The 18,703-nt window shown below is 41.7% G+C and overlaps 1 protein-coding gene across 2 annotated transcripts in view; it reads right to left on the reverse strand.

Moving 5' to 3' along the window:
* The window catches only part of TMEM132B (transmembrane protein 132B), an 853,124-nt gene that overhangs the window by 94,077 nt on the left and 740,344 nt on the right, over positions 1-18,703 (reverse strand). For both annotated transcript variants that reach the window (XM_075322424.1, XM_075322431.1), the window contains exon 5: positions 5,217-5,360. In XM_075322424.1, coding sequence (XP_075178539.1) covers positions 5,217-5,360 — 144 coding nt within the window. The remainder of the gene's footprint in view (positions 1-5,216; positions 5,361-18,703) is intronic.

Raw genomic sequence — 18,703 nt, forward strand, 5'->3', positions numbered from 1 at the left:
CCGGACCTGTTTTGGGGATTAAAAAATTGGTAAAAGAGGATGTTTCATTTTTTAATTTAAAATAATGGATTTTTGAGTGTTTCTGTTTATTTTCCTTTTTACTTGCAGGGTTGGTAATGGGGAGGTCTCGTAGACACCTCTCCATTACCAACCTAGGGCTTGAGCGCAGCTGTAATTTTTGACAAATCACAGCTGAGTCTGACATCAACTCCATATATTACTCCAATTGCCACCGCACCAGGGCAATCAGAATGTGTCGGTTAAAGCACCACAATTAGTGCATCTAATGGATGCGTTAATTGTAGGGGGCTACAGTCTACTATTATTAAGGGTGCTTTACACGCTGCTATCGCTAGCGATGTCGTGCGCGATAGCACCCGCCCACGTCGCTGTTTCGTCATGGGGGTGATCGCTGCCGTAGTGAACAATATCACTACGGCAGAGTCACACGCACATACCTGCTTAGCGACATCGCTGGAAAAAGCCGAACAATCTCTCCTTTAAGGGGGATGTTCGTTCGGCGCCACAGCGGTGTCACTAAGCGGCTGCCCAATAGCAGAGGTGGGGTGGAAATGAGCGGCCGGAACATCCCGCCCACCTCCTTCCTTCCTTATTGCTGGTGGACGCAGGTAAGGAGATGTTCGTCGTTCCTGCGGTGTCACACACAGCACCACCAACAATATTATGAAAAGGAGCGACGTGTCAACAATCAACAATTTTTGACGTTTTTGCGATCAGTGATCGTCGTTCCTAGCTGTCACACGCTGCGATGTTGCTAACGACGCCGGATGTGCGTCACAAACACCGTGACCCCAACGATATATCATTAGCGATGTCGCAGCGTGTAAAGCACCCTTTAGGCTAGGGAGAGCCCAATAACCATGGACCTTCCCAGTCTGAGAATACCAGTTCCCAGCTACCTGCTTTATCTGCGCTGGTTATCAAAAATGTGCAGAAGCCCACGTCGTTTTTTTATTATTTATTTAAATAATATTTTTAAAAAACGGCATGAGGGAGCTTGACAATATAAGCCAAGATAAAGCACACAGCTGGGAGCTGCAGCCCGCAACTGTCTGCTTTACCGGCGCTGGTAATCACAAATAGGCAGTAGACCGCATGTCAAAGTGGTTTAATACTCTGACATTATGCCCAGAAGTGACCTGTATGTCAGAAATGCATCTAGGCATTGTCTCCATGCTGTTCCCATTCAATTCCAGCAGTTTCCCATCCACTTCAGCATTCTTACAGCCTCGCCAGACATTCTGGGAGGGTCCGCCGGAAAATGAGTCGACTTTCCAATTGAGTTGAATTAGATTCGCTATTCATGACAAATACACAAATAGTATGATATATTTAATCCAAACCTGAATATTTTAGAATTTGCCCATTGTTAGTTATTAGATCAAAATTATTTTTTATGAAAAGTAAAAAAAAAATGTTGTTTTCTTTCACTCAATTAAGTTCACATAGGTTTATATGCAGTTCTCAAAAATTATAAGGCTGGGTTCATGTATCACAATAGTGTAGGGGTTTTTAGGACATTTGTTTCCTGCAGGTGTTTCACCTGGAAAAAAGATGCAGCTAATAACTTAAATGCAAAACAGTTGCAATTCGCAGTAAACCACATGTAGTTTTGCAGGGCAGCAATTGCCCACCCGGTTATTATGTAAGTACCTGTATTAGTAGTAATTACCATCAGGATAGCTATAACACCCAGCAGTATACAGCAATGATTCTGACTTTTGAGTTAACCACATGAAGGAAAAAAAAATACATTATTTGTAAAGCTCCATAGAGTACTCTAAAATGAGAAATAAAGTCTTTGTTTTTAGGATTTATGAGAGAAGTGATTACTGGCAGATACCTTCTGTTTTCAGAAAGCATTTCTGTACATCTTATACTGAAACCCTGATTTTAGACTTCCGACTGAGCTAAACAAAGCGCAAAATAAAACAAGAAAAAGTCTTGTAACTCAACTACAATAAAATATACTCATGCAAGCCAAGATTTGTATAGATGTATAAAGGGAAATTATTGTAGAAATATATAGAAGCTTTCACTAAACAGCCAGCAAAAATACGCAGCAAATAAAGATGAGCAGAACTTGATGTGCCTTGTTAGACCAACCTGATTTACAGGCTTTCTTTCCAGGAATAAATCAACAGAAAAGAGCAGAATATTCGAGTCTTCAGAGTAGAAAAAGATGAGTGGATGTTGGGAGATTACAGGTGGAATCAGTAAGAACCGTGGGATGGACGTCTCCACACTCAAACGTTAGTGTCAGAACACACAATATAGATTTGTATCAGGAGACATTTTAGATTTTTGAGCAAATACAAATCTAAGTATATTCTATACGGTACACGGCAGTGTTGCAGTACTAGACCTCACCATATTTCATATTTCTGAATTATTTTAATATGCCATATAAAGCCCTCCCTATAATCTTTTTGTTGCCTGAACTTGTGTACATGTGTATGTGGTGTACGGTCAGTGTAAATATACTCAGCTGCCTCCGTCTCCTCTGGTATCAAGCGGTGTTCCACTCCTCTTCCAAGTGACCGCTCTTTAGATTATCTAGATCACTCCATGCCTGAGCTGGAAGTCTCTTTTCCCATGTAAGTCTATAAAGCCTCGTTCTGACACTCCATAGACTTACATTGTAAAGCCACATCTGGGTCATACAGAATGCAGTGTAACCTGAGAGTCTCAATAGTGATGATGTCGCAGAGAAGAAGACTGGAATGGCACCGTAAAAGTTAGGCCGGCATCACACGTTATGATATATCGGGCGATATGTCGTCGGGGTCATGGATTCCGTGACACACATCTGGCATCGTTTGACATATCGTATCGTGTGACAGCTACGAACGACTGTGAATGGGCAAAAATACTCACCTTATCGTTGCTCGTTGACACGTCGTTCATTTTCAAAATGTTGGTCCTCCTTCTGTGCTCCGTTTGTTACGTCCCGCTAATCTCCGCCCCTTCGCTTCTATTGGCCGGCCGCTGTGTGACGTTGCTGTGACGCCGAACGTCCCTTCCCCTTCAGGAAGAGGATGTTCACCGCCCACAGCGACGTCGTCGAGGAGGTAAGTGCGTGTGACAGGGGGTTAACGACTTTGTGTGCCAAGGGCAACTAATTGCCCGTGACGCACAAACGACAGGGGCGGGTTCGGTCGCTCGTGCAATCGCACGATGGATCAAACCGTGTGACGCCGGCCTTAGAATTAGAGGATTACATTAACACACTGACAGTACACTACATACACATATACACAGGTTGTGGGAAAAAAGGTCATGGGAATGCTTCTTTAATGATATTACTTTTTTGTCTCAAATATATATATATATATATATATATATATATATATATATATAAATATATATATATATATATATATATATATATATATATATATATATATATATATTAGATACTGTTGCAAAACAGCTCTTGGAAGCTCGTTCTCCTTGTATCCTAAAGCTATGTTCACATAGTGCTTCACTCTACATTCAGTGGCTCCGTTGACGCTTATGTCCAAACCCCTGAAAACGGGATTCAGGCATATGCACAGATGGGTCAATGCCTATAATGAAGTCTTAACTAGGTGTCTACAGCTGGAAATTATACAATACAGAGCACGCTATGACTCCGTTTGCATCGTTATAGTCAATGATCCCTTTTGATGCATAAGCTTGATTCTTCTTTTGCAAGGGTTTGGACATAAGCCCCAATGGAGCCATTGAATGTAGGGTCAAATGCTATATGGTGGCACGGTGGCTCAGTGGTTAGCACTGTAGTCTTGCAGCGCTGGGGTCTGGAGTTTAAATATCACCAAGGACAACATCTGCAGTTAGTTTCTGTGGGTTTCCTCCCAAACCCAAAGAAATACTGATATGGACCTAAGATTGTGAGCTCCAATGGGGACAGTGCTGCTAATGTATGTAAAGCAATGCAGAATATGTTGGCGCTATATAAAAATAAAGATTACTTATTATTATGTGAATCTAGCTTAACTGGCTTTAAAATTTTAGCTGAAATCAACTTAGTCTGTAAGAAAGGCAGCACTAACCAGGGACGAGATGCTTCACAAAAGGAGGAACATCTACAATATTCTTATTATTTTTGGGGCAGTTCCACAACATAATATACCCAACAAATTTGGTAATAATGAAGACAATGTGGCCAATCCTGTTATATATGCTGTTGTATATTTTATGCTCATTAGTATAAACTCACTAGGTAGATTTATTAATGTATTTATGCCATATATAAAAACTTAAAGGTGTAAGCTGAAACCTTAATGAAAAATCTGTGACGATCTTCCTCTTTGCCTTTGACGATAATCACTGATGCCGGTATAATAAATGATTTCTTTTTTCCTGAAGAAGGAGATGGACAATGTCTCTGAAACGCGTAGGATTGTAAAATAAAAAAGGATTTTTTATTATACCGGCATCAGTGGTTTTTAGCGCGGCATAAACCCGTTTTCCTCTGTCATTTATATTGAACCACGTCACCAACGGGGCCGCTGCTGAACCACGCGGACACTCACATATGCGCATAAGGGGTTGTGACTGGCACAACTACACCAGGTGAGTGTACCTCTCTTTATATTTACCAACCATCATATTGGGTAAGACCCTATTGCGCCTTTTGTTCCCATCTCCAGCAGTTACTAGCCTTTGACAATAATGGCATCTTCTTAGGTCCCTCAGTAGCTTATGAGCCCACTCTGGCACCAAGGCACAGGTGTAGCTCCTACCTATAAACCCTATATCAGCGCCACCTCAAAGCTTCTTTCATAAATTATCCTCAGAGTATATATTTGTTGATAAAAAGTGAGCATAATGTCAGAGTTACACATAGCATAGCCATTTTCTGCCACTTTTCTAGTTAAAATATAAAAAGTTTAACAAATTGTTGTTTTTACAAATGCCGAAAGCTGAAACGCATTGCAATGAAAATAGATATTGCTGTAATGCTTGAAATGTTTGTAGTCTTAATAAATTTTTATTGAGTTTGAAATAACTTAGTAAAGTATGCTTTATATGTTATATTTGCGGTAAAACAAGGTATCTTCTTCATCTTAGGCAATGTTCGATAAATGTCATCCTATTTTTAACGTACATTAAGAAAAGGTTGTGATAAATAGTTTCGATGTGTAAACTAGACGAGACCAGACATTTATAACCCCATAAACAGATCTCACCTTTATGACATCTTCATCCGCAGACTTGCACTCGGTGAAGTCAGACACATCTATCACAGAACCATCGTCCTGAACAGCCACCACCTTCACAGGGATAGATATCGTCCTTCCCGTCAGGATAGCAGTGTTTAAAAGTTCAGTGTCCTGCGAAGGAAGAAAATAAAGATAAAATATCATGAGAATTAAATAAATAGTTTTTCTCACATATTTTATTGCATTATAAACTATAGACAATTTACACAAGTGATATAATAGACTATAACTCATATGAGTAGAATGATCTCTCCAACTTAGGTCATAAAACAAATTCAGATAAGTAAGCCAGAAAATAAAACTTAAGGGGTTATCTGGTCTATCCATAAGATAGATGATAACTTGTTGATCAGTGAGGGTCCGACTGCTGGGATCGATCACAAGAATCAGGAATATTTTCTCCTTTCAAGATGGAGTGACAGTGTGCATGCTCAAACACTATTACACTCACTTCTTATGGGGGTGCCAAGCACTGCATTTTCCAGAAGCCTCATTGAAAATTAATGGAGCCGTGTACCGGCATTTGACCTACTGTTCCACTTTGTAAAGGGGATAAAAGTTTCCCGGCAGGTATAAAAATTACCCATTAAGATTGGTTCAAATGCCAGTGGTAGGACACCCATCAATCAGAAAGTTGTCACCAATCCTATAGATAGATGATACTTTGATTGGACAACCACTTTAAGTCAGATGAGGCCTAAATGATAAAAATGTGTCACTTCTGTTGCAGGTTGCCAAGAAGGTAGATTAAGATGCCTTGTACTAATGTCAAGGCAAACAACAACAGATAGGCTCTGGCATAGACAGTCTCCAAGGATGATATAAAAGAGAGTTGATTGGCAACAATAGGAGAAAATGTGTCAAGGTGAATTAAGGTAGAGAGGAGAAGTAACATTTCTTGGCCTAAGGAGACCAAAATATCATGGAAGCAGATGGCAAACTACATAATTTTACAACTACTTTTTCAGGGCAGGTTATTGTTAGGTTAACCATGGGGGAAAGAGGTGATGAGGCCTATTGTTCCAACCACTGCTTACGTGTTATAAGTCTATAGTCAATTAGAAATGGTGGTCTTCTGTGAGGGCCATGATAGCGTGGAGGCAACAAAGAGAAGAGTGCAGCTTTAGAATGGCCTCAGATATGGGAAAAAGAAAGACCTTAAGGTTACCAATGGTATTCTGGAAGCCTAGGTGAGGGACAGCTTGCAACTTTTTTGTATACAGTATAGTATATTACTACAGAGCATACTTATAAGAACGACAAGTCACTAAGCAGATTGAGACTTGGCAGGAAACTTCAGGAGGAAGAGAATTGGGGACTCAGAGCCTAGTTCTGGATTATGACAGTTATTGTAGACTGAAAGACAAATAGGTTGGACTCTTGTGAGGTAACCTAAGCCGAAGAAGAGAACAAAAAACAGTTCAGTTACATGTTGTTTTTATATATACAGTGCCTTGCGAAAGTATTCGGCTCCCTTGAATTTTTCAACCTTTTCCCATATTTCAGGCTTCAAACATAAAGATAAAACATTTTAATGTTATGGTGAAGAATCAACAACAAGTGAGGCACAATTGTGAAGTTGAACAAACTTCATTGCTTATTTTAAACTTTTGTAAAAAAGAATAAACTGAAAATTGGGGCGTGCAATATTATTTGGCCCCTTTATTTTCAGTGCAGCAAACGCACTCCAAAAGTTCATTGAGGATCTCTGAATGATCCAATGTTGTCCTAAATTTAAACATCCCAAGAAGCACTGTGCAAGCAATAATATTGAAATGGTAGAAGTATCATACCACTACAAATCTACCAAGACCCGGCCGTCCCTCAAACATTTCATCTCAAACAAGAAGACTGATCAGAAATGCAGCCAAGAGGACCATGATCACGCTGAATGAACTGCAGAGATCTACAGCTGAGGTGGGAAAGTCTGTCCATAGAACAACAATCAGTCGTACACTGCACAAATCTGGCCTTCATGGAAGAGTGGCAGGGAGAAAGCCATTTCTCAAAGTTATCCATAAAAAGTGTTGTTTTTAAGTTTGCCACAAACCACCTGGGAGACACACCAAACATTTGGAAGAAGGTGCTCTGGTCAGATGAAACCAAAATCGAACTTTTTGGGCACAATGCCAAACGATATGTTTGGCTTAAAAGCAACAAAGCTCATCACCCTGAACACACCATCCCCATTGTCAAACATGGTGGTGGCAGCATCATGGTTTGGGCCTGCTTTTCTTCAGCAGGGACAGGGAAGATGGTTAAAATTGATGGGAAGATGGATGGAGACAAATACAGCACCATTCTTGAAGAAAACCTGCTGGAGTCTGCAAAAGATCTGAGACTAGTACGGAGATTTGTCTTCCAACAAGACAATGATCCGAAATATAAAGCAAAATCTACAATGGAACGGTTGACAAGTAAACATATCCAGGTGTTAGAATGGCCAAGTCCAGACCTGAATCCAATCAAGAATCTGTGGAAAGAGCTGAAAACTGCTGTTCACAAACGCTCTCCATCCAACCTCACTCAGCTCGAGCTATTTGCAAAGGAAGAATGGGCAAGAATTTCAGCCTCTCAATGTGCAAAACCCCAAGCGACATGCATCTGTAATTGCAGCAAAAGGTGGCTCTACAAAGTATTAACTTAAAGGGGATGAATAACATTGCACGCCTCAATTTTCAGTTTATTATTTTTTTATAAAAGTTTAAAATAAGCAATAAATTTCGTTCAACTTAACAATTGTGTCCCAGGTGTTGTTGATTCTTCACCATAAATTAAAATTTTCTATCTTTTGTTTGAAGCCTGAAATGTGGGAAAAGGTTGAAAAATTCAAAGGGACTGAATACTTTCGCAAGGCACTGTATATATATATATATGTATATATATATATATATATATATATATATATATACACATACAGTATGTATGTATATGCATATATATATGTACATATATATCCACGTATATATATATATATATATGTATATATATATATATATATATAGTGCAAGAGGTTCTAAGCAAATCCTATGGTCTTGGTAAATAAACTTCCTGATTAAGTAAAAAAAAAAGGGTCTCAATCTCTATCACTCTTTACTAATAGTCATCATTACATTACATTTAATTTACAGTACTTCAATTTAATAGGGAACAGAATTGATATAGTGGATAATAAATGCTAATAATATAAAATGAGCAAGTTCATTTTTAGCTATGAGAAAATATAACAATTAGAGAAGAGCAATTAAAGATCCGCATCCTCAGGCTGGCATCAATATATATGCATGAGGCCTTCTGACTAGGCCTCACACCATGTCACAAAACTCTTCACAACATGGAACCCCCCCACCTCTCCACCCTTATCTCTATCTAGCACATTACCTGTTCTCTATGCTCCGCAAATGACTTTCGATTAACATCCACACTAATTGGAACCTCCCACTCCTGGCTCCAAGACTTCTCCTGAGCTGCACCAATCCTCTGAAATGCTCTAACCCAAGAAACTAGGACAATCTACAACTCCCATAGCTTCAAACGTTCCTTAAAAACACATCTTTTTAGGGTGGCCTATCACCCTCCCTAATCAAAGTCAATTCATATAGAGCCTCTCCACTATTTCTCGGAACATTATTTCTCCCTCAAACTCTACTGTACCCAAAGCATTATAAAGATTGGCTGATGACTGGTTCAGGCAGCCTTTATCTCTCCCCCCAGTTTTTGGAGATGGCTGGACCGTCGTTGTAAATATGCACTTGAACCTTGTGTAACCCCCACCTCACTCCATTGTAGATTGTAAGCTCTTATGAGCAGGGATGTCTTTATTTTTGCTTTATTGTATTTATTTATGTATTGTAACTGTTACTTATGATTGTTTGTATATGAACCTCTGATTTGTAAAGCGCTGCTAATATGTTGGCGCTATAGAAATAAAGATTATTATTATTAGTAGTAGTAGTAGTAGTAAACGCCACACGCTTCTCAGAATGCCGAGCTGAGGATGTTAATCAGTGGAAGAGAAGAAATGGGTTGTCATGCCGAGCTGCTGGATGAATTAAGGAGGGCAAATTATATATTCAGCAGATTTTATTGTGCTAGTTCTACGCGTTTCGAATATTACAGGCTCCGTCTTCAGGAACTAACAATGGAAATGAGCTGAGGATGTTAGGCGCAAAAGATAAGACAAGCTGCTGTGAAGGATTACACTAGATACTAGACTGTGGCAATGTGAAAAGAATTGTTGACCTCTTAAAAGTATTCCACTGAAAAACAGTGAAGAAAGAAATTGCATAAAGATGTAAGACAGACATGTTACTCCATTCCCTTACTGTGGTAACATTTCTTGAAGGTGCACTTCTTTGCTGCATTTTATTCCACATTAAGAAAGACATACAAAACAGAAGTCTTAATGAGAACCTGTCAAACCAAAAAACATTATATGGGGTTGATCTGCAGGTTAATAGCATTGTAAAGCTGTACTGAAAACCCGGCTACAAGGAGGAAATGAACTTCATTGCTCCTGGCAGCCTGTGGCTTTCAGTCATACAGGGAGAAATGGCTTCAATCACCACTCAGTACATAGTAAGCAGCGGCTGAATCCACGCCCCGACACTGACTGACAGCTGGCTCAGCACTGATGCACTGCTAACCACTATTTTCAGTGCAGTGACCATCCAGTTTTAAAATGTTATTAACCTGCAGATTAACCCACACTGTATCTGCAGGTTAATCACTTTTGGGAACATGACAGGTTCGCTTTAATGGATTGGGGCCCAAATAAACTTTTTGAATATTAACTTTTCAAAAAGATTCTATATATTGTAGCCATTGTTAAAGATTAATGGGGTCTAGGGGTACGAGGGCCAGAGGTCGGGGGGGTGGCATGAGCAATTAATTGGTCTCAGGATCTTGTCCCCCACCAATTTGCTTGCAATAAAAACTGCAAATGGGTGCTCTTTGACTTTTTCTCGCGCCTGCGCATTACTGTACTTTGCACTGCCCTCAGCAGGGCAGATTAAAATGTGCATGAGCAGGAGCACAATGGATGCCTCTCTGTGAGTGACGCAGGAAACGTCATGCGCACAGGGCTTGGCAGGAGAACGACGATCGCAAAAAGAGAGGAGTCACCGGACCGAGACCAGCGATGCCCATTGGCACGTACCGCCCCTTCCCACCAATATGTTTTGCAACTGTTTCTTCTTTGATTGACAACTTTAGTATGCAAGAGCCAGAGAAGGATGGAAATAGATGGAAAAGGAGTGCACTGAACTCCATGTCAAGGTTTCACTGAGCCTCTGTACTTGGTTTGGACAGTCATTTTGTGCTGACAGACTCCCTTTAACCCCTTCATGACATATGACGTATATTTTTGTCATATGTCGTATCCCTTGCTTTGATGCAGGCTGTTTCCCTGCACATGATGGCTAACCTGATTAGCCATCATGTGTCTCTAAAAGCCACAGGTGGCTTAGAGATCAGAGAGTACAACCAGTTAAATCTTGATGTAAACCTCTAAGGCTATGTGCGCACTGGGAAATGTCTTTTTCTTAAGAAAAATCAGGACCCTCTGGCAGAATTCCGCACCCGCAGCAAAAAACGCAACAAAAACGCACCGAAATCGGCATGCGGTTTTGCCGCAGTTTGTTGCGTTTTTGCCGCGGATTTGCTGTTGTTTTTCAGTGGGTTGGTCCCTGCGGTTTTTTACCATTACCTATGGCAAAAAACGCAGGTACCTGCAGAAAAGAAGTGACATGCTACTTCTTTTTTACTACAGAAAAGCTGCAGAAATTCTGCAGCAAAACCTGTAGGAAAAAAAACGCAGTGTGAGCACAGCATTTTGGATTTCCCATAGATTTTCCTGGGGAAGAACTGCAGTAAGGTTATGAACAAAAAACACACCTTTCTGCAGCAAAAAACGCGGCAAATCCACGGCAAAAAATGCAGTGTGTGCACAGGGCCTAACCAAGGGATTTAACCCACGACGGCAGAGAGTGCATTATTCCTCGCTTCCATTGGCAGCCCTATAACCTCATTGCAGGGCACTGATTGGTGATCATGACCACCAGGGATCAGCTCATGAACCTTGTCTATTTTATGATGATCTTCCTGTGAACGCCGGCTATGAGCCAGCATTCATAGGAGACCGTGATTTATGCTGTACAAAGCTGTGCTGATGCTGATGCCCGGCTCTGCAGAGCAGGAGCGATCGGACAATCTCATCTTCAAGTCCCCTAAAGTGGACCAGTAAATACAATAGGAAGTGCTGTAAAAAAGTTTTAAAAAATATGAAGAAAAACCCCACAAAAGTTCAAATCACCCCCCCTTGCCCCGTTGAAAATAAAACAATTTAAAAAAAAATAAAAATACACAGCTGTTATCACTGCATTTAGAAATGTCCAAGCTATCAAAATATAAAATAAAATATTACGGTTGGTAAACAGAGTAGCGGAAAAAAAAATAAAAATACCAGAATTATATTTGTTGGCCACTGAAACATTGCAATAAAGGGCAAAGGAAGAGATTAAAACATAGTTTGTACCCCACAATGGAATCAGCAAAAATGTCAGCTAAAGTAGGGGGGAGGGAAATAAGCCATCACTAATCCCAGATTCTGAAAAATGAGAAGGCTACGGGTCTTGAAAAATGGCAACAAAATCAACATTTTTTTATGTTGACAAATTTCAGATTTTTCTTAACTAATTAAATGAAAACAAAAATCTATGTACTTATACTGACTTAAGGGCGCTTTACACGTGAAAGCACCCGCCTCCGTCGTTTGTGTGTCACGGGCAAATCGCTGCCCATGGCGCACAATATCGCTAACACCCGTCACACGTACTTACCTTCCTAGCGACACCGCTGTGGGCGGCAAACAACCTCTTCGTTAAGGGGGAGGTTTGTGCGCCGTCACAGCGACGTCACACAGCGGCAGACCATTAGAAGCGGAGGGGCGGAGAGCAGCCGCATTAACGACATGCCCACCTCATTGCCAGGAGGACGCAGGAACGCTGTTGTTCGCCGTTCCCGGGGTGTCACACGTAGTGATGTGTGCTGCCTCAGGAACGACGAACAACCTACGTCCACAACGACCAACAAGATTTTGAAAATGAACGACGTGTAAACGATCAACGATTAGGTGAGTATTTTTGATCGTTAACACTCGCTCGTAGATGTTACATGCAACGACGTCGCTAACGACGCTGGATGTGCGTCACAAAATCCGTGACCCCGACGACATATCGTTAGATATGTCGTTGCGTGTAAAGCCCCCTTTAGGGACTCATATTGCCAGATCAGTTATACCATATGAACATGGTAAATATAAAAACAATTGTGGAATTGCCCTTTTTTTGCAATTTCACCACAATTTTTTGCATTATTTTTCGGTACACTATATGGTAAAATAAAAGGTATTATTCAAAAGTACAACTGGTCCCTTAAAAAACAAACCCTCATACAGCTATATTGATGGAAAAAATTAAAAAAGTTATGGCTCTTGGAAAAAGGTTGAGCAAAAATGGAAATTGGCCATGGCGTGAAAAAAAAGGCTTTCTAAAGCTGGGTTCACACTAAGCGACAGCGACGTCGCTGTTACGTCACCATTTTCTGTGACGTAACAGCGACCTTGTAAGTCGCTGTTATGATCGCTGCTTAGCTGTCAAACACAGCAGAAGCAGCAGCGATCATAACGTCGCTGTGCTACATGTGCAGAGAGCAGGGAGCCGCGCTTAGCGCTGGCTCCTTGCTCTCCTAGGTACAGAACACATCGGGTTAATTAACCCGATGTGTACTGCAGCTACATGTCACAGTGCAGAGAGCAGGGAGCCGCGCACACTGCTTAGCGCTGGCTCCTTGCTCTCCTTGCTACAGTACACATCGGGTTAATTACCCGATGTGTACTGCAGCCACATGTGCACAAAGCAGGAGCCGGCACTGGCAGCAATGGCGGAGGCTGGTAACGAAGGTAAATATCGGGTAACCAGGGAAAGGCCTCCCCTTGGTTACCCGATGTTTACGTTGGTTACAGCTTACCGCAGTTGCCAGACGCCGGCTCCTGCTCCCTGCTCGCTTCATTTCGTCGCTCTCTCGCTGTCACACACAGCGATGTGTGTGTCACAGCAGGAGAGTGACGACCAAAAAATGAAGCTGGACATTCATCAACGACCGGCGACCACACAGCAGGGGCCAGGTCGTTGCTGGATGTCACACACAGCGACAGCGACGGGACGTCGCTGCAACGTCACAGAAAATGGTGACGTAGCAGCGACGTCGTTGTCGTTGTCGCTGTGTGTGACACCAGCTTTACCTGTATAGCCAACAATCATCAGTGATAAAAATGATAAAACACTGAATGTTGGCCGAGGACCTAAGTGCTGAACGCAGTGAGTAAATAGCTTCTTATCCAAGTAGAAAAGCCTTGGCAGATCGCATTGATATTTACTAACATTACACAAAGCCGCTGCCTCCAGGGACTAAACGTTCACACAGACAGAGACCGATTGTAGAGAATGGCTTTAAAATGCTTCAACAGCTCTCCACGAGCAGACGTGGCGCTGACCATCAGATTATACATATCTGATCCCTGATGAATTTACAGTAGTTGAGCACTAATGATTCCATTAGCGCAGCCTCCATCTAGACCTCCGCACGACGGCCGTTTGATTAATTGCTTTAAATGAGCTGCTCTCTCTGCCCCGTTCAGTGAAGGTAGCTATGGATTATGGCCTCTTAATGACACGGCATACAAGTTCAGGAAGCCACTCTTGTTATGGATGGCTCCTGAGCTTGTAGCTGCTCCGAGATAATATCATTGATAAATGTCTGGAGAGTTTTCCACATTGCTTACTTCACTCTTATCTGTATCCTTTGCTGAAAAATTTCCAAAGCAGCTCAGAAGCAGAAAGTATGAAGAAAAAAGTAGAGATCCCTTACATAGTTGGAAGCATTGTACAATAATGGTTACGGATACGCGGTTGTTGAGTTAGCTCCTCTGATCCTATCACTGCAGCAAAGGGAACAGAAAACTTTGCGAAACATATCCAGGCATGGGTAAAAATAAGATTGCAGTGGTTTTTTTTTTAGGTATACATTTTCTCTAAATAGTGCATGTTATAGGCTTACTTTGATCATTTCTGGGGGGATAGCAGGTATGCTCTAAAATGGCCAGCACATGACAGTAAGGGCTACAAATGCTATAGAGGAATATGAAAGGGGTTGACCACTACTTTGACATTGATGGCCTATTCTTAAGGGTGCTTTACATGCTGCGACATCGGTAACGATATATCGTCAGGGTCATGTCGTTAGTGACACACATCCGGCGCCGTTACCGACATCGCAGCGTGTGACACCAATGAGCGACAATCAACGAGCACAAAAACGTGAAAAATCGTTGTCGTTGACACGTCGCTCATTTGCTTAATATGGTTGCTGCAGCAGGTACGATGTTGTTCATCGTTCCTGCGGCAGCACACATCACTATGTGTGACACCGCAGGAGCGACGAACATATCCTCACCTGCGTCCACCGGCAATGCGGAAGGAAGGAGGTGGGCGAGATGTTACGTCCCGCTTAACTTCGCCCCTCCGCTTCTATTGGCCGGCTACTTAGTGACGCCGCTGTGACATCGCTATGACGCCGAACGCACCTCCCCCTTGAGGGAGGGATTGTTCGGTGGTCAAAGCGACGTCGCTGACCAGGTATGTGCATGTGACGCTGCCGTAGTGATAATGTTTGCTACGGCAGCGATCACCAAATGTCGCACGTACGACGGGGGTGGGTGCTATCGCGCTCGACATCGCTAGCAATCGCTAGCGATGTCGCAGTGTGTAAAGCACCCTTTAGGATAGGTCATCAATGTCTGATTGGTTGGGGTCCGACACTCTGCACCCCCACCGATCAGCCGATCACAGTCCCGACAGTGACACCAGAAGCCGGAAATGCTCAGTTCCGATGCTGCTCCATCTTCTGATAGCGGCCACGGCCAGGTACTGCACATCTGCCTACCATTCTAATCAATAGAAGGCAGATGTGAAGTACCCGGACATGACCGCTATCAGAAGACGGGGCAGCGCCGCAACTGAGCATTTCTGGTTGCCTGCTGCCTCTGCCGGGACTGAGAGCAGCTGATTGGTGGGGTGCAGAGTGTCAGACCCTGGCCAATCAGACATTGATGACCTATCCTAAGGATAGGCAATCCTTATCACAGTAGTAGACAGCCTCTTGAAGGAAGACCTATCCCAGGGTAGTCATATCCTTCTGCAAATGAGCATTAGTAACATAAGCAAACAGTGCTCTTCTGTGCAATAAGAAACATGATAGACAAACAATTAAGCACTGGACCATTTTTTATATTATTCATATGCAATGGTGCGATAGACATTTTTTCTTATAATGAATTCTTATATGGAGTACTCTCTAATCAGGTCTATCCACCATCCAGAAATCTCTGGATAGTGTATAAAAAAAAATAAGAAATTTTTAAGCTGACAACATTTTTACTAATTATTGTAATTATAATTGTAATCATCTTTACTATGCACACTTAGAGGGGTTTCCACTACTAGGACAACTTTTTGGGATTCCACGATTCCTCCAAGTAAAATAATAAAGACTATACTCACCTCCCATACCGGCCCTGCTCCAGGGGTGCCGCAGCTCGCAGGGCCAGGGCTGACATGGGGTGACGTCTAATCAGTGCCAGCTTCTTTCTCATCGCCTTCGGACCAAATGAGATAATTAACAGGAAGTGAGCGCTGTGGCTGTGCTCACTTCCTGTTGAATGTTCCTTGGATCCGAAGGCGAGGAGATGAAACTGGCGCTGACTGGACATCACAACTCCACGTGAGCCCCGATGCTGAGATCCGGGACGCCACAGAAGGGCAGTGATTATAGTCTGTATTATTTCACCTGAGGAAATCAAAAAGTGTTGTCCTAGTAGTGGACAACCCCTTTAAAGGGAATCTCTCAACAGATTTTTGCTTTTTATTCCAATAGCAGTATGAAATTATGAAAGAGACTCTGATTACAGTGATGCGTCACTTACTAAGCTGCTTGTTGTACTTTCAGTAAAATTAGTGTTCTATAAGGAATAGATAATCACTAGACTCCTAGAAGTGCCTTGCAGTCCTCTGACTCTTAATAACTCTGCCCACACCACTGATTAGCAGCTTTCTACCTATGCCCAGTGTATATACACAGCTGCCAATCAGAGGTGTGGGCAGAGTTATACACAGCTCAGCATTCAGAGAATGGGTAGATCTGCATCAAAGAAAATATTAAAACGGTACCAAGCGGCCCAATAATTGACATCACTGGAATCAGGGCTTCTGTCCCTACATCATGCTTCTCTCAGATTACATCACAAAAACCTGTTGCTGTATTCTCTTTAAGCCATGTCCATATGTTCAGTATTTGGTCAGTGCTTTATATCAGTATGTGTGAGCTAAATCCAGGAATGGGTAAAAATGCAATACCGGTGCACGTGTTCCTCTGATTGTTCCACTCCTGATTTTGGCTTAAAAATGCTTATTCCTTCACCTTACACTGATAATGTTCATATCAGTATTCTAAACTATGATCTATATAACTTATAATCTTACTAATTCATTATGATTTCTCAATGTGCCTATTAAATATGTAGGATGTCCATAAATTACTGTGAAAGAAAAATTCAACATGACAACCCTCTGTAGTAAGTTGTGAAATGAAACTCTGAATTGGCATTTTAACCTAAAAGACCAAATAGTATACCTTGTGGCATATGTTGTGATTTTCCATGTTTTAAGCATCCATGAATGAGGTTATGGTGCAGAACTGAGACAGGTCTACACACAAACGGAAATGTCTATAAATGAAGTCAACACTATAAGAAACAACACAGACAGTAGAAAGCAGGAGGGAATCGTGTCCCCGCAGATAAGGGAGTCCTGCGCAGAAAAACCTTGAAGTATGGCAAGTTTTCCAATAGGAACAAAGTGTAACACAAAGTAAAAGGATCCATAAAGAAACAGTATTCATTGTAAATCCATTAAAATCCATTGTAAATCCATTAAAATCCAATCCATTACCAGTCAAATTCAGACGCGTTTCAGACTATGTCTTTAACCACTGCATAATGATCACGTGAATGGAAAAAATTAGTGTTTGAGTTCTGCTTGGTACAAAGGCGGATGCCTAAAATGGGGAATTCTGCCCCATTCTTCCATAAATTATACCAATATATTGCTGACAAAGGCTGATGTGAGGAACGTCAGCAGACAACAGTAAAATTCGGGCTGGTAGTAAAATGGTTAATGCCGCGCTGTCGTGAATGAGAGGAAACGCCAAGAAAATTTGATGGTGATTTTACTAACAACGCGTTTCGGAGAATTCATCTCTCGTTCCAGGTGAAAATGTGCAAACATCTGTGAGGGCTACACCTGGAACGGGAGAGGAGATCTCCGAAACGCGTTGTTAATAAAATCACCTTCAAATTTTCTTGCAGTTTTCTCTCATTCATGGCAATACAGAATTAACCCTTCTACTACCATCCTGAATTTTACTTACACATGGGGCTACAGCAGCTGTGTCTATGCCATTACAGTGGTTGTGACTGTCACAACCCTTCAAGGTGAGCCTCTCAGTGCTTTAACCTCTTCCTTTCACTTGGATAAGACCCTATTTGTCTTCCAGCCACTTATAGAGAAGACAACAGTAAAGCTGAAATCTTGGATTTCCTGTACCATGAAAGCTGATGACAAAACATTAGACAATTCCTAGCTATTCGTAGCTATTGTCTTATTGTGCCTTTATTTTCACAACAGTTAACCGGAGATCCAGAGGTTGTCAACATAATAGATCATTTCTATAAAACATGACGTTCTGCTGTTTAACCATAGACCTCCTAGGTTCACACTATGATGTATACTATATTTTGCAGTCGTCAACTGGTTTTCTTAACCAAATAATACACAGAAAAATAATAGAAAAAAACTGCCCACAGGCACGTTGCTTCAATCTCAAAAATGATTCCAGCTGAATTCACTTTTTCCTGATAAAAATGAATTGAAGCTTCCCATCCCGACACTCACATTGAAGAACAGCTAGTATTACTCTGCTGAATAATGCACGTTAATCCAATGTTCATGCAGATACGCGGCCATGTCAAGCATTGGCCTCATGCCGTGCTCAGTTTAAAACCTCCCTATATTCACAGCTTGAGCGAGCAGGGGGAGTAGTTGTGGAGCAGGCAGAGAAATACACTGGCATCTAACTGCAAACAAGCAATTTATGCCGTTCCTACATGTGTCTTTCTCACCAAGGCTGTACCTGAAATATGAAATACTTTATCTATTCAATGTACAGTATCTTAGCGCAAGTTATGTCACGTCGGATCACACTATTAACCTGATAGCATTAAGGCCTCTGCCACACTTACGTGACAAAACGTAATGTTTTTGTCACGTACAGTCATGGAC

This window comes from Anomaloglossus baeobatrachus, chromosome 1 (genome assembly GCF_048569485.1).
Source record: "Anomaloglossus baeobatrachus isolate aAnoBae1 chromosome 1, aAnoBae1.hap1, whole genome shotgun sequence".
Lineage (NCBI taxonomy): Eukaryota > Metazoa > Chordata > Amphibia > Anura > Aromobatidae > Anomaloglossus > Anomaloglossus baeobatrachus.